Here is a 21,004-nt window from a genome sequence, read left to right as displayed (position 1 = left end):
TAGCTTATTCTAAATATTTGTCTTTATACCCACAGATTAGAATAGCCCTCACCCCTAATCAAGGAAACTTCCATTTGCAATACTCAGAGACCATTACAGAAAACCACAACCAATTGAAGTATGGAGTTGTGGAGCTCATCCTCATAGTATACATGTGCAATATGATCACACACCTAAGTCTCAGGGAACATTGCAGAACAGGGGGCTAGAAAGACTATAAAAGCCAGAGGACTGACCAAACATGTGCTTAGCAAACTTTGCAAAAGGCTACCCAGAGACAAGAACCACATTTCTCATCCTGACCCCTGAAGGACCCCCAGATCTGTGAGTAGCATCTGTGACCACATCTACCAGAGGTGTGGTAGACTGCAACCAAGGAAGCAATGTCAATAGTCAAGACTGGAAACAACAAGAAGACATGGCTGCACTCAGGTTCTATAACCCCAGCCAATGTTCTTCCTTTCATTTTTGATCTGCCTTTATTTAATACCCAATGGCAAATTAGCAGGATAGCAATTTTCTAGCCCTGTTATGCTCATTTCTCTCTTCAGTATTTCTTCTCTTTGTCCCCTTCTTCCCTTTTTCATTTTACTACTGATGGTGTATCACAAAGAACATAGAATGACTTGATTTATACTTCAACCTCCTAAGAGGTAGAATGAGTTTAGGTTTTCTGATTGTATTTCTGTATACCCTCTGTCATTCTGCATTTAATCAAAACAGCCTCTTCTCTGCTTCCTTACATCTCTACTATTCCATTCTTTTGTTTTCTTTTCCTTAATCTACTTTTAGTCAAAACACATACTCTTGGGGCTTCAGCTTTGTCACTCAAACTTTGTGGATAAGGTAGATGTAGCCATGAATGATAGACTACATAGGTGGATGGAGACAGCTGTGGAATTAAAGAGAACTATTTCAAAACAAGACTGTCAAAGATCAGTTTCCCACTTAACTGTCAAAAACTTCTACTGGTATTAAAGACATTTCTGAAGAACATTGTCTGCAAGGTCTTTTGGAACAGTATGGGAAAGTTCAAAGGGCTGATAATCATGACCTCAAGACCAACAAAGACAATGGAAAGAAGAAAACCTCCTTTGTTGAACTTTGTTGACCATGACTCTAAGGATAAGGTTGTCATTCACAAATACCACACTATGAATGGCCACAGTTGTAAAGTAACAAAATCCTTGCCAAAGCAAGAATAGCTAGTATTCACTGATAAGTGGATATTAGCCCAGAAGCTCTGAATAGCCAAGGTACAATTCACAAACCACATGAAACACAAAAAGAAGGAAGACCAAAGTGTGGCTATGTCAGTCCTTCTTAGAAGGGGGAACAAAATACCCACAGAAGAAGTTACAGAGACAAAGTGTGGAGCAGAGACTGAAGGAATGACCATCCAGAGACTGCCCCACCTGGAGACCCATCTTCTATACAGTCACCAAACCCAGACACTATTGTGGGTGCCATCAAGTGCTTGCTGACAGAAGCCTTTCCAAAGACAAAAGTTATAGCTGTCTCCTGAGAGGCTCTACCAGTGCCTAACAAATATAGAGGTGAATGCTCACAGCCAACCATTGGACTGAGCACAGGGTCCCCAATGGAGGAGCTAGAGAAAGGACCCAAGTAGCTGAAGAGGTTTGCAGCCCGATAGGAGGAACAACAATATGAACCAACCAGTACCCCCACAGCTCCCAGGAACTAAACCACCAACCAAAGAGTACATATGGTTGGATTCATGGCTCCAAATAACATTTGAAATGTAAATAAAGAAAATATCTAATAAAAAAGCTAATGCTTCAAGTATCAAAGAAATCAAAGTGTTTTGGGAAAGTTTGGTGGTAGCCATGGAGGTGGTTTTGGTGGCAATGAGAGTTGTGGTCATGGCAACTTTGTTGGTATAGTGATAATAGAAAAGATGGCAATGTAATTATCATAGATTTGGTAATAATGAGAGCAAATTTGAGAATAATGTAATTGCCAAAGGTATTGGCAATAACATTATTAATGTAATATTCAAATTTTAGACCTTAAAGGGGAGAAATTTTGGAGGCAAAGTGTTGGCTCCTACAATAGTAGAAGTCAGTACTTTGCCAAACCACAGAACTAAGGTGAGTGCAATGGTTCTAGCAGGAGCTCTGGCAGTGCAGAAGGTTCTAATTATCACTAGGAAACAAATCTTAGCAGAAGAGAAAAGCCAGAAAAGTGACAAGAAGCCACAAATTACAACAGATTATGAGCTTAGCCAAGTAATGTAGGCACAATATCACTGCTACAAAGGTGAGATATTTTAGGTAAAACTCAGATATATGAGCAAAAACACTGATGTTGTTTGTACTAACTCTATAGCATGTTATTTTCATTTCTGTTACATGAAACGGAATGTATTTCAATGAGGGATTTTCATGTAGATTTTTTTCTATCACTAATAGAAAAAACTATACAGATATATTGATAGAAAAATATATGTAGCATTGCTACATATAATAGCCTGATCATGATGCTGAATATTTATTTCTTTTAAAATCTTCTACAAATGTTAGTGTACTCTGAAGTCAACTTGGTAAACTTTCCCAACAGTGTAAAGTTAGAATTCCTTCATAGTAATGCCAGGTTCCATTTTCAATGTGTTTATAACTGCTTAGAAGAAGCCTTCCCATGCTCACCATTGCTGGAAACAGCCTTTCTCAGCTTATTAATGTACATTCTTCTGACATTTCCTTTGGTCTAAATCTCTGGTGTGTATACATATGGATTAGTTTATAAAATAGGATGGGAGTTTATATACCTTCTTTATTTAGCTTGTTGGGTTTATACTCTCCTAAGACTTTAGTTTTCTTAACTGATTTTTTTAAAAAGATGTTTTTTGAGAACTCATAGATACATCAATGAAATATTACCTTACCTAACTCCCCATTTCCCCCTTCAACTCTCTTCATGTCCCTCCTATACGCCTCCTCCAAATTTCTTCTCTCTCTTTATTTTAATTGGATATTTTATTTCTTTACATTTCAAAGGTTATCCCCTTTCCTGGCTTCTGCTCTGGAAAATCCCTACCATCCTTCTTCCCCTGCTTCTATAGGGGTATTCAGCCACCCACTTCTGCCTCCCTGCCACGACATACACTGAGTCATTGAGCCTTCCCAGGACCAAGGGCCTCTCCTCCCATTAATGTCCCACAAGACCATCCTCTGCAACACATCCTGCTGGAGCCTCCATGTATACTCTTTGGTTGCTGGTTTAGTTCCTGGGAGCTCTTGGGAGGCCTGGATCATTGATATTGTTGTTTTTCCTATGGGTAGCAAACATCTTTAGCTCCTTCAGCCCTTTCTCTAATTCCTCCATTGGTGAACCCATGCTTAGTCCAATGGTTAGCTTCGAGCATCCATTTGCCTCTGTTTATGTCAGGATCTAGCAGAGCCTCTCAGGAAAACAGCTATATCAGAATCCTGCCAGCAAGCACTTCTTGACATCCTCAATAGTGTCTGGGTTTGGTGTTTGTATATGGGGTGGATCCATAGGTGGGACAGTCTCTGGATGTCCTTTCCTTTGGTCTCGGATCCACACTTTGTCTCCCTATATCCTCCTGTGAGGATCTTGTTCCCCCTTCTAAGAAGGACTGAAGCACCCACTCTTTGTCTTCCTTTTTCTTGAGCTTCATGTATTTTGGGTATTCCAAGCTTTTAGGATGAAAACCACTTACCAATGAATGCATATCATGTGTGTTGTTTTGTGACTGGGTTACCTCACTCAGGATATTTTCTAGTTCCATCCATGTGCCTAAGAATTTCATGCAGTCTTTGTTTTAATAGCTAAGCAGTACTCCGTTGTGTAAATGTACCAAATTTCTGTATCCATTCCTCTGTTGAAGGGTATCTGCGTTGTTTCCAGCTTCTGGCTATTATAAATAAAGCTGTTATAAACAGAGTAGAGCATGTGTCCTTGTTATATGTTGGAGCATCTTTTGGTTATATGCCCAGGAGTGGTATACCTGGGTCCTCAGGTGGTACTGTGTCCAATTTTCTGAGGAAACTACAGGCTGATTTTTCAGAATGTTTATACCAGCTTGCAATCTCCACATCCTCACCAGCATCTACTGTCACCTAAGTATTTGATCTTAGTCATTCTGGCTGGTATGAGGTGAAATCTCAGGGTTGCATTTCCCAGATGACTAAGGATGTTGAACATTTCTTGAGGTGCTTCTTAGCTATTCAGTATTCCTCAGTTGAAAATTCTTTGATTAGCTCTGTACCCCATTTTTGATAGGATTATTTGGTTCCCTGAAGTCTAACTTCTTGACTTCTTTCAATATATTGGATATAAGCCCTCAATCAGATGTAGGGTTGGTAAATATATTTTCCCAATCTTTTGGTTGCTGTTTTGTCCTATTGAAAGTGTCCTTTGTCGCCAAGCAGTGGTGGTGCATGCCTTTAATCCCAGCACTTGGGAGGCAGAGGCAGGTGGATTTCTGAGTTCAAGGCCAGCCTGGTCTACAGAGTGAGTTCCAGGACAGCCAGGGCTACACAGAGAAACCCTGCCTCAAAAAAAAAAAAAAAAAGAAAGAAAGAAAGAAAGAAAGAAAGTGTCCTTTGCCTTACTTGCTGATTGTTGATCTTAGCACTTAAGCCATTGATGTTCTGTTGAAGAAATTGTGTTCGTGTGTTCAAGATACTTCCACACTTTCTCTTCTATTAGTTTCAGTGTATCTGGTTTTATGTGAAGGTCCTTGATCCACCTGGACTTGAGCTTTGTACAAGGAGATAAGAATAGATTTGCACTTTCTATATGGTGACCTCAGGTTGAACAAGCACCATTTGTCGAAAATGCTGGGTTTTTTCCACTGGATGGTTTTAGCTCCTTTGTCAAAGATCAAGTGACCATAGGTGTGTGGGTTCATTTCTAGGTCTTGAACTCTATTCCATTGATCTACCTGCCTGTCTCTGTATCAATACCATGCATTTTTATCAATATTGCTCTGCAATACAACTTGAAGTCAAGGATGATGATTCCTCCAGAATTTCTTTTTCTTGAGAATAGTTTTCACTATCCTGGTTTGTTTGTTTGTTTGTTTGCTATTCTAAATGAATTTGCAAATTGCTCTTTCTAACTCTATGAAGAATTGGAACTTTGATGGGGATTGCATTGACTCTACAGATTGCTTTTGGCAACATGGTCATTTATAGTATATTAATTCTGAAAATACATGAGCATGGGAGATCTTTCCATCTTCTGAGATATTCTTAGATTTCTTCCTACAGAGCCTTGAAGTTCTTGTCATACAGATCTTTCACGTGCTTGGTTAGAGTCATACCAAGATATTGTGAAAGGTATCATTTCCCTAGTTTCTTTCTCAGCCTGTTTATCCTTTGAGTAGGAGAAGGCTACTTCTTTGTTTGTTTTGATTTTATATCCAGCCATGTTACTGAGGTTGTTTATCAGGTTTAGGAGTTCTCTGGTCGAATTTGAGGGGACCTTAACTATACTATCATGTCATCGGCAAATAGTGATATTTTGACATTTTCCTTTCCAATTTGTAACCTTTTGATCTCCTTTTGTTGTACAATTTCTCTAGCAAGAAATTCAGTATACAGCCGTACTACCCTGAATGTGCTCGATCTCTTCTAATCTCGGAAGCTAAGAAGGGTCGGACCTGGTTAGTACTTTGATGGGAGACTGACTGGGAATTTCGGGTGCTGTAGGATTGAAAAAAAAGAAAAGAAATTCAAGTACTATATTAAATAGATAGGGAGAGTATGGGAAGCCTTGTCTAGTCCCTGATTTTAGTGGGATTGCTTCAAGTTTTTCTCCATTGCTTTATATTCAAACTGCCTGCAGTTTCAGGAACTGAAGTTCTCTCAGAGGAGGGAACAAAGGACCTGAAATAGAGGGTTCGAAATGCAAAAAGAAATCACAAAGTCAAGTTGAAATAGCCCAATCAAGACTTCACTTTACTTAGAAGTGTCACAGGAGAAACCGAAAGCAAATCTCTAGATTACATGATATTTGCTTACTGCAAAAAGGGTTCAGGTGCCAAAGTCCCCAGGTTCGAAAGATCTTCAGGCAGTGGGCGTGCTCAAGCGACTTCTTCAAAGAGGAACTGACAGTCTGCAGAGAGCATCTGTCCCAGCTCCCCAGGTATTAGCCTCCAAGCAGAGACTGCTAGAAGTCCGATGACTGAGGGGAATGGGGAGGTAACAGTATATTGTTTTTATTACGATTATGTATGGATCATGAATTCCTGATCTTTTTGAAACTTTTATCATAAAGGGGTGTTGAATTTTGTCAAGTTCTTTCTCAGCATCTAATGAAATGAATCATGTAGGTTTTTTTTTTCTTTGTTTATATACTAGATTACATTGAACCATCCCTTAGTCCCTGAGATGAAGCCTACTGGATGATGATAGATGATTGTTTTGATGTGCTCTTGGATTTGGTTTTCGAGAATTTTACTCACTATTTTTGCATCAATATTCATAAGAGAAATTGGTCTGAAGTTGTTTTTTTTTTTTGGTGTTTTTTTGTTTGTTTTGTTTTTTATGTTTTTTGTTTGTTTGTTGTTTTTCGAGACAAGGATTCTCTGTATAGTCCTGGCTGTCATGGAACTCACTCTGTAGACCAAGCTGGTCTTGATCTCAGAAATCTGCCTGCCTTTGCCTCCCAAGTGCTGAGATTAAAGGTGTGTGCCACCCCTGCCCAGCTTGAAGTTTTCTTTCTTTTTGGGGTCTTTGTGTGGTTTAGGTATAGGAGTAATAGCAGCTTCATAGAATGAACTGAGTAGTGTTCCCTCTGTTCTGTTTTATGAAATAGTTTGAAGAGTATTGGTATTAGATCTTCTTTGAAGGTCTGATAGAATTCTGCACTAAAACCATTTAATCCTTGGCTTTTGTTGTTGTTGTTGTTGTTGTGAGACTATTAATGACTTAATGACTGCTTCTATCACTTTAGGGGTTATGAAACAGTTGAGATGGTTTATTTGATCCTGATTTTACTTTGATACCTGATATCTGTCCAGAAAATTGTCTGTTGCATCCAAATTTTCCAATTTTTGTTGAGTATAGGCTTTTGTAGTAGGATCTGTTGATTTTTTGGATTTCCTCAGTTTCTGCTGATATGTCTCCCTTTTCATTTCTGATTTTGGTAATTTAGATACTGTCTCTGTGCACTCTGGTTAGTCTGGCTAAGGGCTTATCTATCTTCTTGATTTTTCTCAAAGAACCACCTCCTGATTTGGTTGATTCTTTGTGTAGCTCTTTTCATTTCTAATTGGTTGATTTCCACCCTGAGTTTGATTATTTCCTGCCATATACTCCTCATGGGTGTATTTAGTTCTTTTTGTTCTAGACCTTTTAGGTGTATTGTCAAGCTGCTAGTGTATGCTCTCTACAGTTACTTTTTTGGAAGCACTCATACCTATGAGATTTCCTCTTAGCACTGCTTTCATTGTGTCCCATAAGTTTGAGTATGTTGTGCCTTCATTTCCATTGAATTCTAAAAAGTCTTCAATTTCTTTCATTATTTCTTCCTTGACCAAGTTATCATTGAGTAGAACATTGTTCAGCTTCCATGTATATGTGTGCTTTTCATTGTTTTTGTTGTTATTGAAGACCTGTCTTAGTGATCTGATAGGATAAATGAAGATTATTTCAATCTTCTAGTATCTGTTGATGCCTGTTTTGTGACTGATTATGTGGTCAGTTTTGGAGAAGGTACCATGAGGTGCTGAGAAGAAGGTATTTTCTTTTGTTTTAGAATAAAATGTTCTACTGATATCTGTTAAATCCATTTGGTTTAGTTAGTTTCTGTTTAGTTTCTGTTTCCATGATCTGTCCATTGCTGATAGTGGGGTGTTGAAGTCTCCCACTATTATTGTGTGATGTGAAATATGTGCTTTGATCTTTAGTAAAGTTTCTTTTATGAATGTAGGTGCCCTTGCATTTTGAGTCTAGATATTCAGAATTGAGAGTGTTCATCTTAGTAGATTTTTCCTTTGTTGAGTATAATGTGTTCTTCCTTATATTTTTTGATAACTTTTGGTTGAAAGTCAATTTTATTCCATTTTACAATGGCTACTCCAGCTTGGTTTGGGGGACTATTAGATTGGAAAATTGTTTCCTATACTTTTACTCTGTGGTAATGTCTGTCTTTGTCACTGAGGTGCCTTTCCTATATGAAGCAAAATTCTGAGTCTGGTTTACATATCCAGTCTGTTAGACTATGTCTTTTTATTGGGGAGTTGAGCCCAATGATGTTATGATATATTAAGAAATAGTGATCATTGCTTCCTATTATTTTCATTGTTAAAGGTATAATTGTGTTTGTGTGACTACCTTCTTCATGACTTGTTGAAAGATTACTTTCTTGCCTTTTCAAGGATGTAGTTTCCCTTCTTGTGTTGGAGTTTTTCATTGATTTTTTATTGTAGAGTGGGATGTGTCGAAAGATATGGTGTAAATTTGGTTTTGTCATGGAATATCTTGGTTTATTCATCTATGGTAATTGAAAGTTTTGCTGGGTCTAGTAGTCTTGGCTGGCATTTGTGTTCTCTTAGGGTCTGTATGATATCTGTCCATTAGAGTCTCTGGTGAGAAGTCTTCCGTAATTCTGATAGGCCTGCCTTTATATGTTACTTGACTATTTTCCATTACTACTTTTAAAATTCTTTCTTTGTTTTGTGCATTTGGTGTTTTGATTATTTTGTGACAGTAGGAATTTCTCTTCTGGACCAGTCTATTCGGAGTTCTGTAGGCTTCTTGTATGTTCATGGCATCTATTTCTTTAGGATAGAGAAGTTTTCTTCTACAATTCTGTTAAAAATATTTACTGGACTTTTAAGTTGAAAATCTTAGCTCTCGTGTATACCTATTATCCTTAGTTTTGGTCATCTCATTGTGTCCAGGATTTCCTGGATGTTTTGGGTTAGGAGCTTTTTGCGTTTTGCATTTTCTTTGACTGTTGTGTCAATGTTTTCTGTGTCATCTTCTGCACCTGAGGTTTTATCTTCTCTTTAGTTCTTACAGAAGCCAGAGTCTACCTCACCCCAGTCTTCTAATCACTTCACTATCAAACGCCTTAAAATGAAATCCATCAATTTTATCCAAAGCCTATCAGTGACTTTTCAGTTCCTCACGACTATCCGAGTCTAATAAAGGTGTTTTGTGTTTAGTAAATTTGAATGCTGAGAAATAATCTGCTTGTGCTAGATCCAACATCAACACATACATGAACTCATATAGTTAAAAATCACCAACTATTCATAAACTAGCAACTATTTTAATAGCAGTTGGATATATATTTTATTGGAATAAATAAATACCTTAGTTTGGCTCAGAATTTCCTGAGGCTTTAGATTATTCATAAGTTTAGAACATAAAAAAGGCAGCATTAAGAGCGGCTTAACTGGGAAGCTAATTGTAGATACACAATCTTCTTTGGGAATTGAACTTTTAATCTCTTTACCTAACAGTAGATTATGATGTTCAATTCATTGAAATGCTTCTAGTTAGCTCACTAGATGAAAATAAATAAGCAATAATAGTCCACACTTGGTACCAGCAATGAGAAAACTTGCCACACATACCTCATCCTTATTCACAGAACAAATCCATCACAATATGATTATTGTTCATCATATACTAATATAAGGATTTTTTTCAAAACTTTATTCTATTAGTCACATCCTAAACTAATATAGTATTCATTAGCCACAGATGCCACTAGCTATTAACGATTTCCTGAAGGCATTTTTACCCTTAATGTCTGTTACATTTGCTGCTTATACATTTTAATTATAAATTTAAGACCTCAAATGCTATAATCAAAGAAACAGAAAGTATTACTAGTGACTGAAGTACTATACTTAAAATCCTGTTAGTGCCTCAAATTCCCATGTCATCTGAATTGTTTCATATGTGCTCATGTTGCACCTGTAGGAGACTGAAGAAAAAAATATTAATATGCTAAGTTTGCATTACACAAAATTACAATTGCAAACAATTCTAAATAGAGTTATAGATGTTTTAAGATATAAAAGTTCTTTTAAGTATTAGTTTCTATAACTCTGCCTTATGAATTTGGAGGATGTTAAACATTCAATGTCATCAACTCAAGAAATATCTTAAAAATTTAAAAGTTTTATTTGAGCATTTTTAAATCTAAACCTAGTAATTTACTAACCATTTAAAATAAAGAAAGAATATAAAATAAAAGTCTTTAGCCCCCTTGAAATATGATAGGATCTGTAGCTTAAGTACAATACAGGAAAAGCTCTGTGTGTTTCTTGCCTATTGTTGATATTGTGCTGTAGTTATCAAATCTATGCTGTGGTTATACTGAGAACATCGTATTTTCCACAGAAACTGCTTCTTACAATGATACTTTGTATGACTGGGTGCTATATCTCTCTGCAACAACTTGATTAATCTGCATGGAGATATCCTCATCCTGAAAACTGATAATAAAAATGATTTCTGCAGGAAAGCTTGGGACTGCTTTATAATATACTCAGACAAAGACTGGCCAGGTTACTGTTATATATACTAGAGTTGGGCTCACATGCTTCTTCTGTGGAAGTTGTGTTCTGTTCTCTCTATCTATCTATCTATCTATCTATCTATCTATCTCAATATTGTTTAATTAATTGATAAATAGTTATTGAATACTTGATTTATATAAAATAAGGTTTGTAAGTCACCATACATGCTACCATGTATAATCTTCCCCAAACTATGTCCACAGATGAAATTAAAATAGAAATAAATTCTTTGTCTTTTGAATGATTATAAACTGAAAAAAGTAAATAATTTAATTACTTCCTTCCCTGCCTAAGTACTTGTACTAAGTACAGTGAAATTTTATGACTCAGCCAATCTTCAGAATTATTACTAATGTATTATCTTCTCCTAAAAATAGATATTGCTCCAATAAACCAACTTCTGCTTGTTTATGCATAAGTCATTTGGAGGGTTTATGGACTGTTCACTGGTTATTTCCTTTATTTTCAGAGGTTATTCTTCTCTTTGGAATTATACTTAGGCTGTTTGAATTTAATTCTGAGGAAACTTAGAGAATTGCTTAAATCTTCTTAATAGTCATAAATCAAAACACAACTTCAGTTGTTTTTGTAAGGTTTAAGGAACTCAATTTACTGAAGCATACAGTTTTTTCTTTCCTTTGTTTATTCCTTATTCTTTCTTTTACAATCCAGACTTTATCCGCCTCCCAGTCTACCCTGTTCCATATCCCACACCTCCTTTCCCCACCCCTTTGTCCCACCCATATCTCTAAGAGGATGTCTCCACCTCCTACAACCCCACCGGACCTCTCCACTCCCTGGGACCCCAAGTCTTTCAAGGGTTAGTTGTATCTTTTCTGAGTCCACACCACTTAGTCCTCTGCTGTATGTGTTGAAGGCCTCATATCAGCTGGTGTATGTATGCTGCCTAATTGGTGTCTCAGTGTCTGAGAGATCCTGGAGGTCCAGGTTAGTTGAGACTGCTGATCTTCCTACAGGGTTGCCCTCCTCCTCAGCTTCTTCCAACTTTTCCCTAGTTCAACCACAGGAGTCAGCAGCTTCTGTCCATTTGTTGTGTGTAAGTATCTGCATCTGACTCTTTCAGCTGCTTGTTTAGCTTTTCGGCAGGCAGTCATGATAAGCCCCTGTTTGTAAGCACACCATAGCATCAGTAGTAGTGTAAGACCTTGGCTCCTCTCCCTGAGCTGGATCTCAATTTGGGCCTGTCATTGAACTTCTTTTTCCTCAGACTTTTCTCCATTTTTGTTCCTGAAGTTCTTTCAGACAGGAACAATTATGGGTCAGACTTTTTGACTGTGGGATGGCAATCCTGTGCCTCAACTTGATGCCCTGTCTTTCTACTTGAAGTGAACTCTACAAGTTCACTCTCCCAACTGTAGGGCATCTCACCAAAGGTCCCTCTCTTTGAGTCCTGAGAGTCTCTCACCTTCCAGGTCTCTGGTACATTCTAGAGGTCTCCCCCCACCTCCTACCTCCTAAGGTTGCCTGTTTTGATTCTTTCTTTTGGCCCTTAGGGCTTTAGTCCTTTTACCTCCCCAATACCTGATCATGTTCCTCTCTTCCCCTCCCTGTCCCCTTTCCCACCCAGGTTCCTTTCTCCTTGCCACCTCCTGTGATTTTGTCTTCTCCCTGCCAAGTTGCATTGAGTCATCCTCACTTGGACCCTTTGGCTTATTAATCTTCTTGAGTTCTGTGGATTCTATCCTACCTAGGATAGAGTCTGTACTTTTTTGGCTAATATCCCCTTATTAGTGAGTACATACCATGCATGCCCTTTTGGGTCTGAGTTACATTACTCAGGATGATATTTTCTAGTTCCATTCATTTGCCTGAAAAATTCAGGATGTCCTCATTCTTAATAGCTGAGTAGTATTCCATTGTGTAGATGAACCACATTTCCTGTATCTACTTTTCTATTGTGAGACATCTGGGTTGTTTCCAGCTTCTGGCTATCACAAATAATGCCACTATAAACATAGTAGAACATGCTATTGAACACTTGTTCTTATTGAAGGAATGCAGTTACTATGATTTAATTTTCTTTTTATTAGCACTCATTGCACGTAAGACAATTTTCTGCTTATTTTGGGGTTTCTTTTGGAAACTTACTTACAATAGTGATCTGTTTTATAAGTGGTGTCACAAATAGCACAGATGGTAGGCAAAGAGCACCAAGTACCAGCATGTAAAAGTCTAAGTCAGATGGCAATGTAGTGCTATGCTTATTGTGACCAATAATTTAGTGTCAGCAAAGTTAGGCCATCATGTTGTTTTAATTGCTTTCCATTTTCTTGACATGTAAAATAGGCAGGAGTTTCATTCTTCTTCAAAATTCAAAGTGAAAAAAAAGGCAAATCAAGTTTATATGGGTGTTTCATGTGTTAGCATCCTTAAACATCATTCAAAAGAAATGATCCAAACCAATGCTGGAGTATCCACACCACAGTTTTTAATTTAGCAGGAGTCCTGTTTGAATAATATTATCTTCCCTTGAAGAATTAATCAGTAATAGGGTTTCATGTTCCCATCAGGGGCTGACTTAAGGTTGGGAAATTTTACCTCCTGTTGTTCACAAGTCACTTTTGTCTCCTTCTGAGTGGTAACTTGAGGCTTTCTACTTTTCTGTTGTAAAATGTTTTCTGAAAGCATTAAACATTAAGGCTTTCCTTTACTGAAGGACATAATCTAGTAAGATGATATGTACAATAGTACAATAAGCGTTGGAGGGCCTATGTTTTGGGTGCTCAGGTAACTACTGTGGAGACGAGGACATGGTCATGCAGGGAGCTTGCTCTGGGTGCATTGGAAAGTAGAATTTGGATTGCAGCAGTTCTACAGCTTCAAAGGCATTGCTCCCTTTCCTCTACTCTCCATGAACTATGGCGACATCCTTTATTCCCAGTCCACAGCTGAAAGATGATCTGCATCATTGTCCGTTCATTATTCATTCAAGAAACACTCCCAGCATATTCACACTAAAGGACACCAATGAATAACCTGAAGAAGGAAACAAGGTGAGAGCAAAATGAGTACCCAGCACCAGATTTAAAATGAGAATTGATAAAGATCTCTATGTGTGACACAGGTACAATAGTAACAGCTGAGATCTACTATTTGTTCACAGACAGTAGAGGAAAGAGAGTTGGAAGAAGAAATAAGCCAACTTCAGCTCAAGATACAAGAAGAGAACCAGCAATGAGAAGAGGAGATAGCACACGTGAGCAAGACAGGGTATTGATTACTCTCCCACTTTAGGGCAGGTACCAGACAGAAGGAACTAAAAAAAGAAAATATACCATGTTTTTGGGAGGATTCCAGTTTATCACATGGGTGGGAAGCCTTATAGCTAAGGTAGAGAGAAGGAAATCACGAAGACCCAGAAAACAGAGAGAGATATTAGTCTTCAAAGGCCTGGCCCTGCACCTACCTCTACAGATAAGTACCACCTGCTAAAAACCTCACAGCATTCCCAAACAGTGCCACCAGATGAGAAACCAACACTGAAAACATGAGCCTGTGGGGGACATTTCACTTTTAAACAAAGAGGTATGAATAGAAATTAGAAAAGGTAGAGTAATTAAAATAATTTACTATGGCAGGTGTTCGGAGCAAAAAGCAGAGAGACCCCAGTTAAAGCCAGGGAGTCAGACAACAGTCAATAGTAGCTGGCTCATGATGTCTTGGCCAAATATTTAGACATTATAATTTAGAATGGAGAGTGTCTAAGCTGAATTAGACAAATGGTCAGACTTATATTGAAGGACAGCTGCTTTTACTCATATTGGCTTCTGCTGTGTCATTGGAAAGCATCTGGACAATAAAATAAGAGTGCTGTTAGCACACCTTGTCAACCAGTGCTACCCAAAGCCCTCGCCCTTCCCCTTGTCTTCCTCTTGCTCACTAGAAAAACCCCATTCTGGGTGAAAATGTTCTTAGGGCAAAAGGTTTGACTATATGATTCACACACATAGAGTCCAGGAAAGTTGTGTGTGGTGGTGGTGGAGGTGAGGTGGGGGGTGTTTCAAACATCAGTTTATGCAGAAATTCTTAATTGGTCAAGATCCAAAGAGTAAGTATTTGTGGAGTGCTCAGTCACAAATGAGGTATCTATAATCCACTCTTCCATAAGGCCAGTTATCATGGCCTGAACAAGATTTGCATGAGGTCAAAGCAGTCAAAATTCCAGCACAAAGAGAGAGTGGACTTATGAGTCCCTTGATCCTAACTAAGGAACTATTGACAGCTGATACCTTCTAGGAAAGAGTCTTCTTTCTTTAATGATTTATTCACTGCTATGTCGCCCACTCTCCAGTGGATGGCCTCACATTCGTGAATATATGGCCAACAAAAGCTGGAATCAGTGGGCTATAAAAGCAGGGAAAATATTTCAGCAGATAAAGTGCCTACTGCACAAGAATAAAGATCCTAGTTTAGATTCACACACAAAATAACCAAGCACATCAGCACACACATGCCCTGCATTCCCAGTGCTAGAGAGGTGGAGACAAAATGGTCACTGCGGCTTGATTACTGGCTAGCCAACCTAGGTAAACCAAGTAGTTCCCGAGATCATGGCTGATAAAAAAGGTAAAGACTGATTTGTGGAAGATACCCAAAGTAAATCTCCAAGCTGCACACACACACACACACACACACACACACACAGAGAGAGCACACACAGAGAGACAGAGAGACAGAGACAGAGAGACAGAGAGAGAGAGCAGTTCTTATTAAAAAAATATGTGCTTACACAAGTTTGTAACATTCAATAGTACAAAACATCAAAGAAATTTGAGCTCTGGGTGAGGAAAGTTTCCTTAACAATTGTTGATCATGGACCTGTGACTCTCAAAGGTTGGAGACCACAGTCTACATCCAGAGACCAGATTACACAGACTTTTCTGCCAGTGATATGGAATCAAAATCTGGATGAACAGACAAGATAAGTTTAGTAGTAAAGTTTAGTTTCATCACTAAAGATTGGCACTTTCACAAAACAGACTACTTGCTTTAAATTAGAACCTTCACACATGTTTCACTAGTTAATCATTCACATATATCTCTTTGTTTAAAATTAGGCACAGATATGAAGGTGAGCAATTAGAAAGGAAGAAAACAAGTCAACAGGCAGCATGATCGTTTTTAAACAATTCAACTCAACTTGTTTAATCCTCTCATCTTAAATTATTCACAGGGGCATTTTGATTCTCGGAAGTTCATAAACAGAGTGCAAATCACCCAAGCAGAAGTAATTTACTGCTTTTAAGTCAAAGCCCTGCTTAGCTAGGGAGTCAGCTGTAGGAATTAAACAGAACAAAATCCTGATTAAACAACTAATTGGTTTGTCTACTAATGGAAAGAAAAACAAAGCACATCTCTCCTCTTTGAGATACAGGGTCATAAAATCGGAGGACTTTCAGACCTGCCTCAGAGATGTTAAAATCACTGACAGTAAAATTCAACAAAGTGAAGCCCATGGAAGAGCGGACAGAGAAGAAACCCTGCCCCCATCTGAGCATTCAGTCTCAACCAACCATAGCACAGGTATGTTCTTTATGTTCCTAAGTCAGTCTTGAGTCTCATCCTTTGCTAATGGATGCTAATAAATGCTGCCATGTGGAAGACTGTTCAGCAGTTTTACACGATAACATATAGGTTGAGTACTGCTTAGGCCATGTTCTTCTTTATTTATATATTCTGCATGTGCATATTTAAAGGGAGCATAATAATATTAGGGGATATATTTGGACTTGGAAGTGTTTTTGTCGCTAATTTTGTTTTCTCATAGGCTACAAAAAAATAGCTAGTAGAGGTTTTTCTTGAAGAACATGAGAGTTTTCAGCACTAACTATGCACTGGGCAGTGGGCTGAGTCCTTTCCAAGCACTGACATCTGTGAGACAGAATCCTATTCTAACACTGCTAACACACAGCTAGACTGTGACTGAGGCTGTACTAGATCCCACTTCATAAGCATTACAACAGAAACCTCATCAGTAGCCTGGCTGAATGGTGACAGATGAGAGGGAGCTATGAGTCAGCCCTTCCAGATGAGATGCCCACAGACTACAGGACACTTAGAGAGAAAGCAGAACAGATGCTTTTCCCATCTCCCCCTGAAGCAGCCATGCTGGAGGAGAGCTTAGACTATGCCCAGGCAGAGAAGCTCTTGAGTATAGCCAGTGCCCTGTGGCAGCTATGATACTGGTTGTTAATTATGAGAAGACCTGCTGGCAACAAAGACTTTTAGCAATTCTATCTGGGAATGCTTGGTGTCTGTCCTTTCTAAGTCCATGTGGGAAATAGGTGAAACAGTTTTTTTTTTTTAAGTTTTCTATTAAAATATACAAAATGTAACAACCACAAAATGTTAGAATGCTATGTTCTCCCATAAAATACAATCTTTTTCAACGGCATATAAATAAAATTAATTTGAATCCTATAAGGAAATATCTAAAAGCAAAAACATACCAAATTGTATTGTGCTTTCTAAAGTAGCCTTTAAAAAATTCAATCAAAACATTTCTGTGAAATTTCTGTTTATCAACTGATAGCTAAAGAAATACAAAGCCAATACAAACATGTTTCTTCTGAACATGGCATTGTTCCTATGTCTATATTTATACAACATATAAAGACTACAATGCAAATATTTACAAATAACATCAAAACATGATGCACAATAAGTTGTACAACTTCTTTTTATTGCTATTATTTAATAGATGGTCTTGACTCACTCCTTCACTGTGTGCATGTAGTTAGACAGTCAAGCAATTTTGTATTCCATAAGAAATAACCCCAGCCTTGCCTAATACACGTGGTTACTATGAGACTTAAATGAAGTTATCTGATATAGTCAGTCTTCAGTACTCATACATAATGTCAAAGGCTCCATATTATAGCATGCAAACACTCAGAGTCCTTGTCCCTAACTACTTGCTCATCTTCTACCCCCATCACAACTACCACTTGGGCTTTTGTTCTGTCTCAGCTACCTACCTGATCTACTTCCTCTTTTTATTTGTCCCTTCCCCTTCCTTTCTACTGCACAACAATGTACTTTCAAGCACCATTTCTATTCCCTACAGGTATTTTCTCATCACCTACATTTCTTTTTGTGGGGTAGAAGCTGGAGACCAGTATCCAAGTATATGTGTATGGTCATATGTATGTGTGCATGAAAGCCAGAGGTTAACCACAGGTGCCATTCTTCAAGAACTGCCCACCACATACTGAGACCTAAGGCCCACCTCTTCAGCTAGGTTGCTATCCTGGAAGCTCCATGGATCTAGTAGGATGCAGCCCCAGAATTAGGATTACACGTGCCTGACACTATATCTGGCTTTTTATGACCAGGTCTTCATCCTTGGGCACCAAACACTTTACCATCTCCCTATCTTATTTTTTAACACTCATAGTTTTCTGTTCCCTCTACTAAAGTTTGTCAGCAGAACTTCTTACCCTGTAACCTTTGTTTTTTGCATCCATATAGAATGCACTATAGTTAGCCACTATAGGAACATCATTAATTAGCCATTATAGGAACATCATCAGTTAGCCACTATAGAACATCATCAGTTAGCCACTAGCTACATCCAGTGTGACACAATTCCATTTCAAAAGAAAGGTTACAAAAATGTTGACATGCAGACAACAACAAACTCATGAAGAGAACAAAGTTAGTAATGATAGGATGAAATTGCCACCTCCTCATCCCCATTGTTCTACCACTAACAAGCCTGATGGGCCAATGCTAGGGCACCCTAAAGACCAAAATTAGGAGGACCATGTGTCAGGGTTGCATTGACAAAAATATTTTGTGAATTGTGGGTGATCAAATCTGATTTGATAGTAAGTTATTCAACAGTCACATTGAAAATATCTATTTAGGTACAGGTCAAGCATGTATAGGAAATCATAGGCAGATGCTCAGTTTTAATAATCACATTGATCACTGAGTGAGAACGGTGACATTGCACATTCAACTTCATGCTGAAATAACTACAATCTCTATTTTGTTTCTCAAAGGGAGAAAACCAAAGTGAAAAAGAATCTCTGAGGAGCAGGACACCAATCACATTTGAAAATTCACACAGCAGAGAAGGTCAGAATGTTGCCTATGGTGGTGGTAGTTGGGGCATGGGGTAAAATACAAAGAAGAAGGTCAGGATGTTACCTATAGGAGGTGGGAGTAAAATATGTCTTTGTATAAAATATAGTATTTAAAAAACATTTGTCTTTGGCCCAGCAGATTGTCTAAACTATAGACAGTATGAAGAACTGAATTATTTGTGAAAATACTGTTTCTTCATCGATCTCTCATTCATGCATTCAGTACACTAGATACTATGTCTTGCATGAAGGTATATGCATACATTTGTACACATATGTGTATGTGTGTGTGCGTATTGTGTGTGTGTGAGTATGTTGCATGTGTTTGTTCGAGTGCCCTTAACTATGAAGATATATATGGAAACCAGAAGTGGCCATCAGCTGTCTTCCTCAACTGATATGCATCTTATTTTTTGAGATAAGGTTCCTCACTGAACCTGTAACTCACCACTTTTAGCTATACTGGCTGGGCAGCAAAGTCTAGGGACACATCTATCTCTGACCCCAGTTCTGGGATTCCAGCCTGACACCACCATGCCCAGCTTTTATATAGGTGCTGGTGATCAGAACTCCAAGCCTCATGCTTTCATAACCAGCCCATTACCACCCAGTCTTATTTCCAGCCTCTCACTAGATAGTTCTTGATTTCCTACCATGGGTCAGATACTTTTCCTTGGCCTTGAAGTATAGATACATACAGTAGAATATATCCTAACCTTTGTTCATGATGAAGGTATGATACAGAAATCTTAAGTGGATCATGAAGAAGCTCATTATGAGCAGAGGACTTTGGGCAGTGAGGAGTTATTAAGACAATAAAGCAGATGCAGCAGCACGTGTTTCATGCTTCATTGCCCCTCTCTTCTGAACCCTGTCAACTGGAAAGCTCATCTGCTTAAGGCTGCACATTCAGTTCTACATGGATAATTTCAAATCCATATCAAGACAATTACTTTTGTGAAACCCAATCCAGTATTTTCCCATTGGCACTGCACATATATACCTGCATGTTTTAAAAAAAAATATATATGATTAAAGCTGAATTTATCTTATTCAAATAAGCTACCTCTCTTCATTGTCTTTGCTACTGTCATGTTTTTGTTAAATTCCTCAAGCTTAAAACATCACTCTTTATTTTATTTCTCTACCATATGTCTTATAAAGTCTGTACCTCATCTACTTCAGAAATATCATAGAACCTTGCTGGCTTCCTTGCAATCTCTGCAATAGCATCCTGAGCCAAGCCTCTATTAGTTAAGTCATACCTACACTACACTCCGGAACTAAGTGGCCTCTTCTATTTAGGAGTCTGTTTCACTCAATTTCTTTCCCTTTCCCTCAAGCACAAATACTATGGGCATATTGCTTTCCTGTAACTACCACTTTGACCGCATACCTCAGCTCAAGAGTTGTGAATGCCTCAATACTGCCTGCAGGACAAACAAACACTTTCACTTGGCTTTATAGCATGCAGTGCATTCTGTTCTTAGCCCCTCTTGCCAACACATTTTTGCCTTTATAAAACCCACATTCTAATCAAGAAAAAAGCAGTGGCAAGGGAATCATTAGAGTGGGATACAGTATAGTTTAGTAGAACAACACAAAAGTTTTGGCATAAAAGCAGAAAAAAGTTTTATTTTACATCTATCAGAAATCATGGTGATTTGTATTAAACCAAATATTTGAAGTGAAGTACAGACTTCATATCTCTGAGAAGAAAAAAAAATAGCTATGTGAAAATCACTGGGCTACAAATAAAGTAAGGATTTGCAGGCTAAGGACACAGTTAATCGTCAGAGGACCTGCCAAACATATGCAATGCCCTAGGTTCAATCTTTGGCTATAAAGAAGAGAAGATAATTTATACAAACAAAGAAATCACAAAAAAAGTTGTAAGTAAATAAATTCCTAGAAATGAATACTACTGCCATCAGAAACATCTTTCTGAAAACATGGCCCCTTTCTCGTATATGTGAATGTTCTTCTTTAAGAGAATCTGAAAGAACCTAAGTAGAAATGAATTTAGCACATAGCTAAGCAACAGACATAAATAATTGAAATGAAATAAGATGTTCCATCCAGAATAATAATGTTATGAGGATACTGGATCTTTTCTGTTGGTTCAGTAATACATTATTATGCCTTTACATTCTTCACTTACTTTCATAATATATTTTTCAAAAATAAGGAGAAAATCTCTCTGGATTCCTGAGTATGCTTATTTACATACTTATTTTTCAAGAATATCTCTTAGTTTTTTTACTTCTCAACTCAGAGTATAAAGAATGCTTTGTGGAATTGACAAATGGGACCTCATAAAGTTGCAAAGCTTCTGTAAGGCAAAAGACACTGTCAATAGGAC

The 21,004-nt window shown here is 38.0% G+C and overlaps 1 protein-coding gene and 1 pseudogene across 1 annotated transcript in view; both read left to right on the top strand.

Moving 5' to 3' along the window:
• The first annotated feature begins 5,583 nt into the window (after positions 1-5,583).
• LOC116089654 lies at positions 5,584-5,702 on the top strand (annotated as a pseudogene).
• Positions 5,703-15,964: 10,262 nt separating this feature from the next.
• Positions 15,965-21,004, top strand: part of Cngb3 (cyclic nucleotide gated channel subunit beta 3) — a 214,879-nt gene continuing 209,839 nt past the window's right edge. The window contains 2 exon segments of the mRNA XM_031368771.1: positions 15,965-16,075; positions 18,559-18,634. Coding sequence (XP_031224631.1) covers positions 15,965-16,075; positions 18,559-18,634 — 187 coding nt within the window.

Source organism: Mastomys coucha, unplaced genomic scaffold, assembly GCF_008632895.1.
Source record: "Mastomys coucha isolate ucsf_1 unplaced genomic scaffold, UCSF_Mcou_1 pScaffold14, whole genome shotgun sequence".
Classification (NCBI taxonomy): domain Eukaryota; kingdom Metazoa; phylum Chordata; class Mammalia; order Rodentia; family Muridae; genus Mastomys; species Mastomys coucha.
Note: the sequence above shows the minus strand (reverse complement) of the source record. Positions and strands in the feature narration are given on the sequence as shown.